At 70.5% G+C, this 16606-nt stretch overlaps 1 protein-coding gene across 1 annotated transcript in view; it reads right to left on the reverse strand.

Moving 5' to 3' along the window:
- Positions 1 to 994: 994 nt before the first annotated feature.
- The window catches only part of AXL (AXL receptor tyrosine kinase), a 30983-nt gene continuing 15371 nt past the window's right edge, over positions 995 to 16606 (reverse strand). The window contains 15 exon segments of the mRNA XM_072848720.1: positions 995 to 1001; positions 1408 to 1498; positions 1501 to 1526; positions 2226 to 2362; positions 4200 to 4303; positions 4306 to 4358; positions 6594 to 6703; positions 8819 to 8940; positions 10835 to 10908; positions 10910 to 10925; positions 11009 to 11086; positions 11185 to 11280; positions 12883 to 12965; positions 13060 to 13190; positions 15920 to 16051. Of these exon segments, the coding sequence (XP_072704821.1) occupies positions 995 to 1001; positions 1408 to 1498; positions 1501 to 1526; positions 2226 to 2362; positions 4200 to 4303; positions 4306 to 4358; positions 6594 to 6703; positions 8819 to 8940; positions 10835 to 10908; positions 10910 to 10925; positions 11009 to 11086; positions 11185 to 11280; positions 12883 to 12965; positions 13060 to 13190; positions 15920 to 16051 (1260 nt within the window).

Genomic DNA, 16606 nt, shown 5'->3' on the forward strand with positions numbered 1-16606 from the left:
GCGGGCGCTCATTGGGCGAGAGCGGGAGTGACGCTGTAACACGGCTTCTCATTGGCTAGACGGGGGGTTGTCTCCTCCCTCCGTGCCGCTGGGGCCAGCCCCCGGGAGCCGTCTTGATTGATAAGGGGAGAGGGCGGGCGCACGCGGCCTTCTGGCCAATAGCGGCGAGAGCGGCGCCGCGCCCTGCCTGCCCTTCTATTGGATAGCTTCCCTGCCTGTCAGCGCTGAGGCGGGCCCACAGGGAAGGCGCTCACTTCCCACTGGCTGCTCTCTCACGGAGGGCGGAGCGAATCCAACGCGGCTCTCATTGGCCTCCCGGGGGGCGGGCCGGGCCTTGTGTTTCCTCCCCCCATTGGCGGAGCCGCGGGCGGGCTGGGGCGGGCGCGGCGCCATTGGTGAAAGCCCGGCGGCGTTTACGCGTGCTACCGCCCCGCGCTGCCTAGCAACGAGAGCCGGCCTTCTATTGGCTGGCGGGCGGAGAGCGCCGCTTTCCCATTGGCCCGAACCGCGGGTGCTCAGCCCCGAACCCTAAACCCCGCCCCCCTGAGCCCCCCACGCCCCCCCCGAGCCCCCAAAAGCAGCCGAGGCGGGTGCAGGACAAGGGGGTTTATTGGGGGGGGGGGGCATGGGGACCCCCGACCCCCCCGGGGGCGGCCACGGGGTCACCCCCTCCCGGGGGTCCCGAGGCCGCGTAAAGTGCAGGGTGGGGGTCCTGGGGGGCTTCTGGCCTTTGGGGGTCCCGGGGGGGGGGGGCTTCGGTGCTTGGGGAGGGGTCCCTGCGTTTGGGGGGGGGGTCCCTGGGCTCCCCTAGGACCTGGGGGTCCCTGTCCTCGGGGGGTCCCTGGATGCCCTAGGACCTGGGGGGCCCATCGCTCGGGGGGTCCCTGGGCTCCCCTAATACCTGGGGGGTTCTGGGGGTCCCTGACCTCAGGGGGTCCCAGGGCTCTCCGAGTACCTGGGGGGGTCCCATCCCTCGGGGGGTCTCTGGGCTCCCCTAGTACCTGGGGGGGCCCATGGGGGTCCCTGACCTCAGGGGGGCCCTGGGCTCCCTAGTACCTGGGGGTCCCGGGGGGTCAATTCCTCGAGGGGGTTCCTGGGCTCCCCTAGTACCTGGGGTCCCATCCCCGGGGGGCACCCCGAGTCTGTCCAGCGAGCAGAGGGGCACGGGGGGCCCTGGCAGTGAGGCAGCTGCGGGGGGGGGTCCGGGGGGTTGGGGGGGGGGCTGCTCAAGCCCCTCCTCAGAGGCGGCGCAAGGGGCCGGGGGTCCCCGGGGGCGGCCGCTCTCGGGGGGGGGGCACACCACATAGCGCCGGGAGCCCCTCGGGCGGGGGGGGCAGGGGGGCCGGGGGATCCCCCCATCTTTGCTGGGGGTGGGGGCCCCAGCTGCGCCCCCTCCTCCATATTGACGTAGAGGGGTCGGGGGGTGGGGGGGCAGCCCCGCAGGGTCGCCCCAGGACCCTCCCCAGCTCCTCGAAACTCGGCCGCTCCCGGGGTCCGCGGCCCAGCACCGGCGCATCAGCTCGTACCTGGGGGGGGGGACCCCAAAAATTGGGGGGGTCAGGGTCTCATGGGGCTTGAGGCACCTGGGGGCTTTGGGGGGAGGGTTGGGGGGCTCGGGGGCTCAGAGGGGTCCCAAAGGTTTGGGGATCTTGGGGGGGGGCAAGGGGATTGGGGGCTGGGGGGGATTGAGGGTGCGGGGATTGGGGGGTCCCAGGGGCTCGGGGAGGGGGTCCTGGGGGTTCAGGGGCTCTGGCGGGTTCGGGGGGTCCCAGGGGCTCGTGGCGGGGGCCTGGGGGCTCAGAGGGGTCCCAAAGGTTTGGGGATCTTGGGGGGGGGCCAGGGGGATTGGGGGTCCTGGGGTGTCGGGGGTCCTGGGGGCTCGGGGGGTCCCAGGGGCTTGGGGGTCCCAAGGAGATTGGGGGACTCGGGGTGATCGAGGTCCCAGGGCCTGGGGGCTCGGGGGGTCCTGGGGGTCCCCGGGGGTCCCCAGGGGCACTCACAGGTGGGGGGAGAAGGAGGGGGGCGCAGGTTGTGACCCTGGGGGCTATGGGGGCTGCGGGGGTGGCAGGGGATTGGGGGGTCTGGGAGGGGTGGGGGGTCCCGGGGCACTCACAGGTGGGGGGGCAGAGCGGGGGGCCCGCAGGCGGTGGCCATGGGGGGTGGCAGGGGATTGGGGGGTCCGGGGGGTGGGGGGTCCCGGGGGGTGGGGGGTCCGGGGCACTCACAGGTGGGGGGGGCAGAGCGGGGGGGCCCGCAGGCGGTGCCCCTGCCGCAGGTAGTCGTAGACCTCGCTGTTCTCCACGCCGGGGTAGGGGGTCTGGCCGCGCGTGGCGATCTCCCACATCGTCACCCCGAAGGACCACTGCGGGATCCGCCCGGGGCCGGTCCCCAACAGGACCCCCCGGGACCCCCCCCAGCCCCTGGGGGACCCCCGGGACCCCCTGATCCCCCGTACCCCTGATCCCCCAGGATCCCCCGCACCCCCTGGGACCCCTCTGTACCCCCTGATCCCCCCAGGATCCCCCACCCCCCAGGATCCCCCCGCACCCCCTGGGATCCCCCGTACCCCCTGATCCCCCAGGACACCCCCACCCCCTGGGATCCCCCTGTACCCCTGATCCCCCCCAGGACCTCCCCACCCCCCTGGGACCCCCCCACAACCCCTGATCCCCCTCAGGATCCCCCCCCCACCCCCGGGACCCCCTGTACCCCCTGATCCCCCTCAGGATCCCCCCACCCCCTGGGATCCCCCGTACCCCTTGGGACCCCCACACCCCCCTGGAATCCCCCACCCCCTGGGACCCCCCACACCCCTGATCCCCCTCAGGATCCCCTGTACCCCTGATCCCCCAGGATCCCCCATACCCCTTGGGACCCCCACCCCCTGGGACCCCCGTACCCCCTGATCCCCTCAGGATCCCCCCCACCCCCTGGGACCCCCCACACCCCTGATCCCCCAGGATCCCCCCCACCCCGGGACCCCCTGTACCCCTGATCCCCCTCAGGATCCCCCACCCCCTGGGATCCCCCGTACCCCTTGGGACCCCCACACCCCCTGGAATCCCCCACCCCCTGGGACCCCCCACACCCCTGATCCCCCCAGGATCCCCCCCCCCACCCCCCGGGACCCCCTGTACCCCCTGATCCCCTCAGGATCCACCCCCACCCCCTGGGATCCCCCGTACCCCTTGGGACCCCACACCCCCTGGGATCCCCCACCCCCTGGGACCCCCTGTACACCCCTGATCCCCCCAGGATCCCCCCCACCCCCTGGGACCCCCTGTACCCCTGATCTCCCTCAGGATCCCCCCACCCCCTGGGATCCCCCGTACCCCTTGGGACCCCACACCCCCTGGGATCCCCCACCCCCTGGGACCCCCACACCCCTGATCCCCCGGGACCCCCACGCCCCCTGGGGTCCCCCACCCCTGGGATCCACCCACACTCCCCTGGGGGTCGGGGGTTTTGGGGGCTCAAGTGGGTCCCAGGGTTTGGGGGGCTGGGGGCGTCGGGGGGTCGGAGGTTTTGGGGGGTCAGGGGTGTCCTGGGGTTTTGGGGGGCTGGGGGCTCAGGGGGTTGGGGGTTTTGGGGGCTGGGGGTGTCGGGGGGTTGGAGGTTTTTGGGGGGATCAGGGGGTTTTTGGGGCCTGGGGGGCCAGTGGGGTCCCGGTTTTGGGGAGGCTGGGGGGCTCAGGGGGTCCCGGGGTTTTGGGGGTCGGGGATTTTTGGGGGCTCAGGTGGGGTCCCGGGGTTTTGGGGCGGCTGGGGCGTTAGGGGGTGGGGTTTTGGGAGGGGGCTGAGGGGGTCAGGGGGGTCCCGGGGTTTGGGGGCTGGGGGGTCGTGGGGGTCCCGGGTTTTTTGGGGCTCAGGTGGGTCCCGGGGTTTTGGGGGGCTGGGGGGGGTCAGGGAGGGCCGGGGGTTTTGGGGGGCTCAGGTGGGGTCCCGGGGTTTTGGGAGGGCTGGGGGGTCAGGGGGCTCAGGGGGGTCAGGGGCTTTTGGGGGGGCTGGGGGTGTCAGTGGGGGTTGGAGGTTTTTTGGGGGGTCAGGGGTTTTGGGGGCAGGGGTCCCAGTTTTGGGAGTCCCGGGGTTTTGGGGGCTGGGGAGGTCAGGGGGCATCCCAGGGGTTTTGGGGGCCAGGGGGTCCCGGTTTTGGGTTTTTTGGGGGGCTCGAGGGGGTCCCGGGGTTTTGGGGGGTCTCACCACGTCGCTCTTGGTGGTGTAGACGCGGTCGGCCAGGCTCTCCAGGGCCACCCACTTGACGGGGACGGGGGCCACCCGGCCCTGCCGGTAGTACTGGCCCCCCCCATCTGCTTGGAGAGCCCAAAGTCCGCCACGCACACCCGCAGGCGCTCGTCCAGCCTGGGGACGCCGGCGGCACCGCGTCACCGCGTCACCCCGCCACCGCGTCACCCCGCCACCCCGCCGCCGCGTCACCCCATCGCCGTCCCATCCCCATGTCCCCATCCCCGTGACCGCATCCCATCCCCTCCTCGTCCCCATCCATGTCCCCATCATCGTCCCCATGTCCCCACCCTCGTCCCCATCCTCATCTCATCCTCGTCCCCATCCCGATGTCCCCATGTCCCCATCCTCGTCCCCATCCCCATGTCCCCAGCCTCGTCCCCATGTCCCCATCCTCATCTCATCCTCATCCCCATCCCGATGTCCCCATGTCCCCATCCTCGTCCCCATGTCCCCATCATCGTCTCCATCCTCATCCCCATCCCCATGTCCCCATCCTTGTCCCCATCCCCATCCTCACATCCTCGTCCCCATGTCCCCACCCTCGTCCCCATCCTCGTCCCTATCCCTATGTCCCCATGTCCCCATCCTCGTCCCCATGTCCCCATGTCCCCATCCTCATCTCCATCCTTGTCCCCATCCCCATGTCCCCATGTCCCCATGTCCCCATCATCGTCTCCATCCTCATCCCCATCCCCATTGTCCCCATCCTTGTCCCCATCCCCAGGTCCCCATCCCCATGTCCCCATGTCCCCATGTCCCCATCCTCATCTCCATCCTCGTCCCCATCCCCATGTCCCCATCCTCGTCCCCATGTCCCCATCATCGTCTCCATCCTCATCCCCATCCCCATTGGCCCCATCCCCATCCTCACATCCTCGTCCCCATGTCCCCATGTCCCCATCCTCGTCCCCATGTCCCCATGTCCCCATCCTTGTCCCCATGTCCCCATCATCGTCTCCATCCCCATCCCCATTGTCCCCATCCTTGTCCTCATCCCCATGTCCCCATGTCCCCAGCCTCATCTCCATCCTTGTCCCCATCCCCATGTCCCCATGTCCCCATCCTTGTCCCCATGTCCCCATGTCCCCATCCTCGTCCCCATCCCCATGTCCCCATGTCCCCATCCCTGTCCCCATGTCCCCAGCCTCATCCCCATCCCCATGTCCCCATGTCCCCATGTCCCCATGTCCCCATCCTCATCTCCATCCTCGTCCCCATCCCCATGTCCCCATGTCCCCATCCTTGTCCCCATGTCCCCATGTCCCCAGCCTCATCCCCATCCCCATGTCCCCATGTCCCCATGTCCCCATCCTTGTCCCCATGTCCCCATGTCCCCAGCCTCATCCCCATCCCCATGTCCCCATGTCCCCATGTCCCCATGTCCCCATCCTTGTCCCCATGTCCCCATGTCCCCAGCCTCGTCCCCATCCTCGTCCCCACCCCCACGTCCCCGTCCCTGTCCCCATCCCCTGCTTGTCCTGCTCCCAGTTCCCATGTCCCCAACCCCATGTCCCCACGTCCCTCACGTCCCCGTGTCCCCATCCTCACCTCCATTCTCATCCTCCCCTTGTCCCCAGCCCTGTCCCCATCCCATCCCCGTGTCCCCCCTGTCCCCCCATGTCCCCATGTGTCCCCCATATCCCCCGTGTCCCCCCATGCCTCCATGTCCCCTCATGCCCCCCATGTCCCCACATGTCCCCATGTTCCCCATGTCTCCCATATCCCCCGTGTCCCCCTGTGTCCCCCATGCCCCACATGTCCCCATGTCCCCCATGTTCCCGTGTCCCCACATGCCTCCATGTCCCCCATGCCCCATGTCCCCCATGTCCCCCCATGTCCCCCATGTCCCCCGTGTCCCCCATGTCTCCCCATGCCTCCATGTCCCTCCATGCCCCACATGTCCCCATGTCCCCCGTGTCCTCCCATGTCCCCACATGCCCCACATGTCCCCATATCCCCGTCCCCCATGTCCCCCCATGTCCCCATGTCCCTGTGTCCCCACATGCCTCCATGTCCCCCATGCCCCACATATCCCCATGTCCCCCTGTGCCCCCATGTCCCCTGTGTCCCCACATGCCTCCATGTCCCCCATGCCCCACATGTCCCCATGTCCCCCATGTCCCCCATGCCCCCATGTCCCCATGTCCCCATGTCCCCATGTCCCCCGTGTCCCCCATGTCCCCCATGCCCCACATGTCCCCCGTGCCCCCATGCCTCCATGTCCCCCATGCTCCACATGTCCCCATGTCCCCCGTGTCCCCCATGCCTCCATGTCCCCCGTGTCCCCCATGCCTCCATGTCCCCCATGTCCCCGTGTCCCCCCGTGTCCCCGTGTCCCCCGGTCCCCACATGCAGTTCCAGGCGGCCAGGTCGCGGTGGACGAAGTTCCTGCGGCTGAGGTACGCCATCCCCGCCGCGATGTCGGCCATGACCCCCACCAGCCTCCGCTGCGGCGGCGCCTGGGGGGACACGGGGGGACATGGGGACGTGTGGGGCATGGGGGGACATGGAGGCATGGGGGACATGGGGGACATGGGGACATGGGGGACATGGGGGACATGGGGGACATGGAGGCATGGGGGACATGGGGACATGGGGGACATGGGGACGTGGGGCATGGGGGACATGGAGGCATGGGGGACATGGGGGACACGGGGACATGGGGGACATGGGGACGTGGGGCATGGGGGACATGGAGGCATGGGGGACATGGGGGACATGGGGACATGGGGGACATGGGGGACATGGGGACATGGGGGACATGGGGGACATGGAGGCATGGGGGACATGGGGGACATGGGGACATGGGGGACATTACATGGGGACATGGGGGACATGGGGGACATGGAGGACATGGGGGACATGGGGACATGACATGGGGGACATGGGGGACATGGGGGACACGGGGGGACATGGGGACGTGTGGGGCATGGGGGACATGGAGGCATGGGGACATGGGGGACATGGGGGACATGGGGACATGGAGGACATGGGGGACATGGGGACGTGTGGGGCATGGGGGACATGGAGGCATGGGGGACATGGGGGACATGGGGACATGGGGGACATGGGGGACATGGGGACACGGGGGACACGGGGGACATGGGGACGTGTGGGGCATGGGGGGACATGGAGGCATGGGGGACATGGGGACCCTGCTCGACCCCACCCTGCCTGCCCACGGGGCCCCCTCCCCAGGGACCCCGTGTCCCCAGACCCCCCACCTCCTCGGACCCCCGAGCGCCCCCAAACACCCCTCCCAGACCCCCTGCCCCCCCCCGAGGCCCCGGACCCCCTGAGCCCCCAGAGCCCTCCAAGCCCCCCGAGCCCCCAGATGCCCCAGCCCCTTGAACCCCAAGTCTCCCTGAGCCCCCAGAGCCCCCCAGACCCCTCCAAGCCCCCAAATCTCCCCAGACCCCCAGCCCCCTTGAACCCCAAGTCTCCCCAATCCCCCAGACCCCTCCAAGCCCCCCCAGCTCCCCCAGCCCCCTTGAACCCCAAGTCCCCTGGATCCCCAGCCCCCCGGCCCCCCGAGCCCCCCGAGCCCCCCAGGTCCCCGCAGATCCCCCCAGCCCCCTTGAACCCCAAGTCTCCCTGAGCCCCCAGATCCCCCAGACCCCTCCGTGCCCCCCCAGACTCCCCAGACTCCCCAGCCCCCTTGAACCCCAAGTCTCCCTGAGCCCCCAGAGCCCCCAGACCCCTCTGAGCCCCCCAGCTCCCCCAGACGCCTCCAAGACCCCCCCAGACCCCCCCAGACTCCCCCAGCCCCCTTGAACCCCAAGTCTCCCCCATCCCCCAGACCCCTCCAAGCCCCCCAGCTCCCCCAGCCCCCTTGAACCCCAAGTCTCCCTGAGCCCCCAGCTCCCCAGACCCCTCCAAGACCCCCCAGACCCCCCAGACTCCCCAGCCCCCTTGAACCCCAAGTCCCCTGGATCCCCAGCCCCCCCCCCCGCCCCTGCAGGCCCCCCAGATCCCCCAGGTCCCCCAGCTCCCCCAGCCCCCTTGAACCCCAAGTCTCCCTGAGCCCCCAGCTCCCCCAGACCCCTCCAAGACCCCCCAGACTCCCCCAGACTCCCCAGCCCCCTTGAACCCCAAGTCCCCTGGATCCCCAGCCCCCCCGCCCCTGCGAGCCCCCCAGATCCCCCAGGTCCCCGCAGATCCCCCCAGCCCCCTTGAACCCCAAGTCTCCCTGAGCCCCCCAGCTCCCCCAGACCCCTCCAAGACCCCCCAGACCCCCCAGACTCCCCAGCCCCTTGAACCCCAAGTCCCTGGATCCCCAGCCCCCCCGCCCCTGCGAGCCCCCCAGATCCCCCCAGGTCCCCGCAGATCCCCCAGCCCCCTTGAACCCCAAGTCTCCCTGAGCCCCCAGATCCCCCAGACCCCTCCGTGCCCCCCCAGACTCCCCCAGACTCCCCCAGCCCCCTTGAACCCCAAGTCTCCCCCATCCCCCAGACCCTCCAAGCCCCCCAGCTCCCCAGCCCCCTTGAACCCCAAGTCCCCTGGATCCCCAGCCCCCCGGCCCCCCGAGCCCCCCGAGCCCCCAGCCCCCCAGCACCCCCAAACCCCCGGCTGACCACGGGGCTGTCCCCCAGGCGGGAGTAGAGCAGGAAGCTGTGCAGGTCCCCGTGCTTCATGAAGGGCAGGATGACGACGGGCGCGGGGAGCCCCTCCGCACCCCAACTCTGCAGGCACACCCCTGCCCCGGGGGTCAGGGCCTGGCACCCCCGGGACCCCCCCCCCGCGCCCCAAAAGCACAGCAGACCCCCAATGGGGTGAACACGCTAAGATGGGGGTGCAGACCCCAATACACGGCGGGGGGGGGAGACCCCGATCTGGGGCGCGGGCCCGATGTGGGGTGCGGATCCTAATCTGGGGTGCAGACCCCGATCTGGGGTGCGGGCCCGATGTGGGGTGCGGACCCCGATGTGGGGTGCGGATCCTAATCTGGGGTGCAGACCCGATGGGGGGTACTGACCCCGATCTGGGGTGCGGACCCTAATCTGGGGTGCAGACCCCGATCTGGGGTGCGGGCCCGATGTGGGGTGCGGACCCCGATGTGGGGTGCGGATCCTAATCTGGGGTGCAGACCCTAATCTGGGGTGCAGACCCCGATGTGGGGTGCGGATCCTAATCTGGGGTGCAGACCCTAATCTGGGGTGCGGACCCCGATGTGGGGTGCGGATCCTAATCTGGGGTGCAGACCCCGATCTGGGGCACGGGCCCGATGTGGGGTGCGGACCCCAATGTGGGGTGTGGACCCTAATCTGGGGCATGGACCCTAATCTGGGGTGCAGCCCCGATGTGGGGTACTGACCCCGATCTGGGGTGCGGACCCTAATCTGGGGTGCAGACCCCTATTGGGGTACAGACCCTTACGGGGGTGCAGACCCCTATGGGGGGGGCAGAGCCCTGTGGGGGGGGCAGAGCCCAGGACGAGCCCCCTGTCCCCAACCCTGCTGGGTTATGGGGGTCCCGGCAGCCCCCCCTCCCCACCGGGGTCCCCCCCTCCCCACGGGGGTCTCCCCCCTCCCTATGGGAGTCCTGGCAGCCCCCCCTCCCCACGGGGGTCCCGGCAGCCCCCCCTCCCCACAGGGAGCCCCTCTCCCCACCGGGGTCCCCCTCCCCACGGGGGTCCCAGCAGCCCCCTCCCCACGGGGGTCCCCCTCCCCACAGGGGTCCCCCTTCCCTATGGGAGTCCTGGCAGCCCCCTCCCCATGGGGGTCCCAGCAGACCCCCTCCCCACAGGGGCCCCCCTCCCCACGGGGGTCCTGGCAGCCTCCCTCCCCACGGGGTCCCCCTCCCTATGGGAGTCCTGGCAGCCCCCTCCCCACAGGGGCCCCCTCCCCACGGGGGTCCCAGCAGACCCCTCCCCACAGGGGCCCCCCTCCCCACGGGGGTCCCAGCAGCCCCCTCCCCACAGGGGCCCCCCTCCCCATGGGGGTCCTGGCAGCCCCCTCCCCACAGGGGTCCCCCTCCCCATGGGGGTCCCAGCAGACCCCTCCCCACCGGGGTCCCCCTCCCCATGGGGGTCCCAGCAGACCCCCTCCCCACAGGGGTCCCCCTCCCCATGGGAGTCCTGGCAGCCCCCCCTCCCCATGGGGGTCCCAGCAGACCCCCTCCCCACAGGGGTCCCCCCTCCCCACGGGGGTCCTGGCAGCCCCCCCTCCCCACGGGGGTCCCAGCAGCCCCCTCCCCACAGGGGTCCCCCCTCCCCACGGGGGTCCCGGCAGCCCCCTCCCCACAGGGGTCCCCCTCCCCACGGGGGTCCTGGCAGCCCCCTCCCCACGGGGGTCCCTAGCAGCCCCCTCCCCACAGGGGTCCCCCCTCCCCATGGGGGTCCCGGCAGCCCCCTCCCCACAGGGGTCCCCCCTCCCTATGGGAGTCCTGGCAGCCCCCCCTCCCCACAGGGGTCCCCCTCCCCACGGGGTCCCGGCAGCCCCCCTCCCCACAGGGGTCCCCTCCCACGGGGGTCCTGGCAGCCCCCTCCCCACGGGGGTCCCAGCAGCCCCCTCCCCACAGGGGCCCCCTCCCCACGGGGGTCCCGGCAGCCCCCCCCAGCCCCCCGGGGGGGCCCGGGGGGGTCCCCTCACCGATCAGCCTCCTGGCGGTGGGGTGGTCGAACTCCTTCATGCAGACGGCCTCGCTGAGGAAGTCCTCCAGCTCCCCGGGTGCAGATGGCGACTGGGGGGGGGAACTGGGGGTCAGAGGGGGGTCCCGGGGGGGTCCCGGAGGAGGAGGAGGAGGATGACGGGGGCTGCGCTCACTCTTCATCGTCTTGACGGCCACTTTGAGGACGCAGTTGTCCTGGTTGAGCTGCCCCTCCATGACGGAGCCGAATTCCCCTGCGGGAGGGCGGGGGGGGGGGTCTGGGGGTGCCACCTGGGGGGTGCCACCCCGCTATGGGGGTGCCCCAAAGGAAGGGGACCCCACCGGCACCCACCTTCACCCAGGGTCTTGCCCAGAGCCACGCGGTGCCGGTCCACCATGACGTCCCGCAGCTTCTCCTTCAGCTCCTCGCTGATGCCCAGGCTGTTCACTGCGGGGACGGGGAGATGCCACCGCTGCCACCGCTGCCACCGCTGCCACCGCTGCCACCGCTGCCACCGCCGCTGCCACCGCCACCGGGGACCGTGGCACTGGGGGGCACCGAGGCAGGGACCCCCCGGCATGGGGATGGGGATGGCACTGGGGATGGGTGCAGGGGGACAGGGGGACGTGGGGACAGGGGGACGTGGGGACAGGGGGACATAGGGACGTGGGGACACAGTGCAGGGGGACGTGGGGCCACGGGGACATGGGGACGTGGGGCCACGGGGACATGGGGACACAGTGCAGGGGGACGTGGGGACGTGGGGATGTGGGGACATGGTGCAGGGGACAGGGGCATGTGGGGACAGGGGGACAGGGGGACGTGGGGACATGGGGACACAGTGCAGGGGACAGGGGGATGTGGGGACAGGGGGACACGGGGACATGGCAACATAGGGACATGGGGACACAGTGCAGGGGGACGTGGGGCCACGGGGACATGGGGACACAGGGCAGGGGACATGGGGACGTGGGGACATGGGGACATGGTGCAGGGGACCATGGGGCCACGGGGCCATGGGGACACAGGGCAGGGGGACGTGGGGACGTGGGGACAGGGGGATGTGGGGACAGGGGGACATGGGGACATGGGGACACAGTGCAGAGGGACAGGGGGATGTGGGGACAGGGGGACGTGGGGACATGGGGACATAGGGACATGGGGACACAGTGCAGGGGGACGTGGGGACATGGGGACATGGGGACGTGGGGCCACGGGGACATGGGGACATGGGGCCACGGGGACATGGGGACACAGGGCAGGGGGACGTGGGGACAGGGGATGTGGGGACATAGGGACATGGGGACACAGTGCAGGGGGACGTGGGGACGTGGGGACAGGGGGATGTGGGGATGTGGGGACATAGGGATGTGGGGACACAGTGCAGGGGGACAGGGGACGTGGGGACAGGGGACATAGGGCCATGGGGACACAGTGCAGGGGGACGTGGGGACATGGGGACATGGGGACATGGGGCCACGGGGACATGGGGACACAGGGCAGGGGGACATGGGGATGTGGGGACATGGGGACACAGTGCAGGGGGACGTGGGGACATGGGGACACGGTGCAGGGGACCATGGGGCCACGGGGACATGGGGCCATGGGGCCATGGGGACATGGGGACACAGTGCAGGGGACGTGGGGACGTGGGGACAGGGGATGTGGGGACATGGGGCCACGGGGCCATGGGGACACAGTGCAGGGGACGTGGGGACGTGGGGACATGGGGACACGGTGCAGGGGACCATGGGGCCACGGGGACATGGGGACACAGGGCAGGGGACGTGGGGCCACGGGGATATGGGGACACAGGGCAGGGAGACAGGGGCCATGGGGCCATGGGGCCATGGGGACATGGGGACATGGGGACAGGGGGCCATGGGGCCACGGGGCCACGGGGCCATGGGGATATGGGGACATGGGGACATGGGGACACGGTGCAGGGGACCATGGGGCCACGGGGACATGGGGACGTGGGGCCACGGGGCCATGGGGCCACAGGGCCACGGGGCCACGGGGCCGCGGCGCAGGGCGGGGGACACTCACGCGTGGCCTCGGCGGTGCGGCGGCCGTAGGAGCTGCGCACGCGGTACTGCACCGCCGGCTCCCCGCGGGGCGCGAAGGCCTCCCTGGGGGACACAGGCGGCGGGGTCGGGGCCGGGGCCGGGGTCGGGGCCGGGGCCGGGGGGGGGGGGTCCCCGCACCGGGGGGGGTCCCGCTCACCCGAACCGCGTCTCCTTCTGCCGGCGCCGCGCCGCCAGGACGCCCAGGGCCAGCGCCAGCCCCGCCAGCGCGGCCAGGGCCAGCACCGCCAGCCACCAGCCCCGGGCCAGCCCCGGCGCCGGGAGCACTGCTGGGGACGGCGGGGGTCAGGGGGGGACGGCCACCGCCCCCGCGCCCTGCGCCGCCGGGCCCTCCTCCTCCTCCTCCCCGTCTTCATCCCGTCCTCATCCTCACCCCATCCCCGTCCCATCCTCATCTTCATCCCCGTCCCCACGCTCATGCCCGTCTTCATCCTCATCCTCACCCCATCCCCATCCTCGTCCTCGCCCCATCCCCGTCTTCACGCCATCCTCATCTTCATCCCATCCCCACGCTCATCCCCATCCCATCCTCATCCTCATCCCATCCTCATCCTCAGCCCATCCTATCCCCATCCTCCTCCTGTCCTCCTCTTCCTCATCCCATCCCATCCTCATCCTCATCCCATCCCATCCTCATCCTCACCCCATCCTCATCCTCATCCTCGCCCCATCCCCATCCCCATCTTCATGCCATTCTCATCCTCATCCTCATCTTCATCCCACCCCATCCTCCTCCTCCTCCTCATCCCATCCCATCCCATCCCATCCCATCCCCATCCTCATCCTCCTCCCATCCTCCTCCTCCTCCTCTTCCTCACCCCATCCCCATCCTCGTCCTCGCCCCATCCCCGTCTTCACGCCATCCTCATCTTCATCCCATCCCCACACTCATCCCCATCCCATCCTCATCCTCATCTTCATCCCATCCCCACCCCATCCCCATCCTCCTCCTCCTCATCCTCAGCCCATCCTATCCCCATCCTCCTCCTGTCCTCCTCTTCCTCATCCCATCCCATCCTCATCCTCCCCCCCTCCCCATCCTCATCCTCGCCCCATCCCCATCTTCATGCCATTCTCATCCTCATCCTCATCTTCATCCCATCCCATCCTCCTCCTCCTCCTCCTCATCCCATCCCATCCCATCCCATCCCATCCCATCCCCATCCTCATCCTCCTCCCATCCTCCTCCTCCTCCTCCCGTCCTCTTCCTCACCCCATCCTCATCCATCCTCATCCCATCCCATCCCATCCCCATCCTCCTCCTCCTCCTCCTCCTCATCCCATCCCATCCCATCCCATCCCATCCCATCCCCATCCTGATCCTCATCCTCCTCCCATCCTCCTCCTCCTCCTCCCATCCTCCTCTTCCTCACCCCATCCTCATCCTCATCCCATCCCATCCCATCCCATCCCCATCCTCCTCCTCCTCCTCCTCCTCCTCCTCCTCCTCCTCCTCCTCCCCTCCCGTCCCGCAGGCTCCTCACCCCGCTGCGTCTCCAGAGGCGTGTCTCCGGCTGTGGGGCCACGGGGACGTCAAGGGGACGAGGGGACGTTGAGGGGGAAGACGGTGGGGGGACGGGGACAAAAGGGGATGGGTGTGACGGGCATGGGGGGCGCGGGGGACGGGGACGTGATGGGGACAGGGACGCGGGGGTGATGGGGACGGGGACACGGGCGTGATGGGGACGGGGACATGGGGGTGCTGGGGATGGGGACATGGGGGTGATGGGGACGGGGACATGGGGGTGCTGGGGACGGGGACACGGGCGTGATGGGGACGGGGACACGGGGGTGATGGGGACAAGGACATGGGGGTGCTGGGCATGGGGACATGGGGGTGATGGGGATGGGGACATGGGGGTGCTGGGGACGGGGACACGGGGGTGATGGGGACGGGGACGTGATGGGGACGGGGACGTGATGGGGACGGGGATGTGGGGATGTTGGGGACAAGGACATGGGGTGCTGGGCATGGGGACATGGGGGTGCTGGGGACGGGGACACGGGTGTGATGGGGACAGGGATGCGTGATGGGGACAGGGACGTGGGGATGATGGGGACAGGGACATGGGCGTGATGGGGGCGGGGACACGGACGTGATGGGGACGGGGATGCAGGGGTGCTGGGGACGGGGACGTGATGGGGACGGGGACGCAGGCGTGATGGGGACAGGGACATGGGGGTGATGGGGACGGGGACGTGATGGGGACGGGGACGTGATGGGGACGGGGACGTGGGGGTGATGGGGACGGGGACATGATGGGGACGGGGACGTGATGGGGACGGGGACATGGGGTGATGGGGACGGGGACGTGATGCTGGGGACGGGACGCGGGGTGATGGGGACGGGGACACAGGCGTGATGGGGACGGGGACACGGGGGTGATGGGGACGGGGACGTGATGGGGACGGGGACGTGGGGTGCTGGGGACAAGGACGCGGGGTGCTGGGGATGGGGACATGGGGGTGCTGGGGACATGGATGTGGGGGTGCTGGGGACAAGGACGTGGGGGTGATGGGGACAGGGACATGGGGGTGATGGGGACGGGGATGTGGGGGTGCTGGGGATGGGGACATGGGGTGCTGGGGACATGGATGTACAGGGACATGGGGGTGATGGGGACGGGATGTGGGGGTGCTGGGGATGGGGACACGGGGGTCATGGGCCGGGGACACAGGGGTGTTGGGGACAGGGACATGGGCATGTTGGGGACAAGAATGTGGGGGTGCTGGGCATGGGGACGTGGGGGTGCTGGGGACGGCGACACGGGCGTGATGGGGACAAGGATGTGGGGCTGATGGGGACAAGGACGGGGGGGTGCTGGGCATGGGGACATGGGGTGACGGGGACGGCGACACGGGGGTGCTGGGGATGGGGACGAGGACGTGGGGGTGCTGGGGCCGGGGACATGGGGGTGCTGGGGCCAAGGATGTGGGGCTGACGGGGACAGGGATGTGGGGGTGGGGGTGGGGGTGGGGGTGGGGGTGCCGTCACTCACGGGCGAGCAGCCCGGACCGGGGAGGCTCCAGGGCCCGGCCCCGCCCCCGTGTGGGGGCCACGCGCACCGAGAGGTTCTGCCCCGGCGCCAGCGGCAGCGTCTGCTCTGCGCCAGCCCCACATCCAGCACCACCTGTGGGGCACGGGGGCGGCTGTGGGGAGGCTGGGGGGAGCTATGGGGGGGGGAGCTGTGGGGGGCAGCAGGGGGAGCTATGGGGGGCAATGGGGGGAGCTATGGGGGGAGCTATGGGGGGCAACGGGGGGCTATGGGGGGCAATGGGGGAGCTGTGGAGCAATGGGGTGAGCTGGGGGCAACGTGGGGGGAGCTATGGGGGGAGCAATGGGGTGAGCTATGGGGGGCAACGTGGGGAGCTATGGGGGGGGAGCTATGGGAGGAGCTATAGGGGCAGCAGGGGAGCTATGGGGGGAGCTATGGGGGGGAGCTATGGGACGCGGGGGGAGCTAAGGGGCAGCAGGGGAGCTATGGGGGGAGCTATGGGGGGGAGCTATGGGGGGGAGCTATGGGGGGCTATGGGGGGAACTATGGGGGGCAACAGGGGGAGCTATGGGGGGCAATGGGGGAGCTATGGGAGGGGGGGGAACTATGGGGGGCAACGGAGGGGAGCTATGGGGGGCAATGGGGTGAGCTATGGGGAGCGATGGGGTGAGCTATGGGGGGCAACGTGGG

This window comes from Ciconia boyciana, chromosome 33 (assembly GCF_034638445.1).
Source record: "Ciconia boyciana chromosome 33, ASM3463844v1, whole genome shotgun sequence".
NCBI classification, from domain to species: domain Eukaryota; kingdom Metazoa; phylum Chordata; class Aves; order Ciconiiformes; family Ciconiidae; genus Ciconia; species Ciconia boyciana.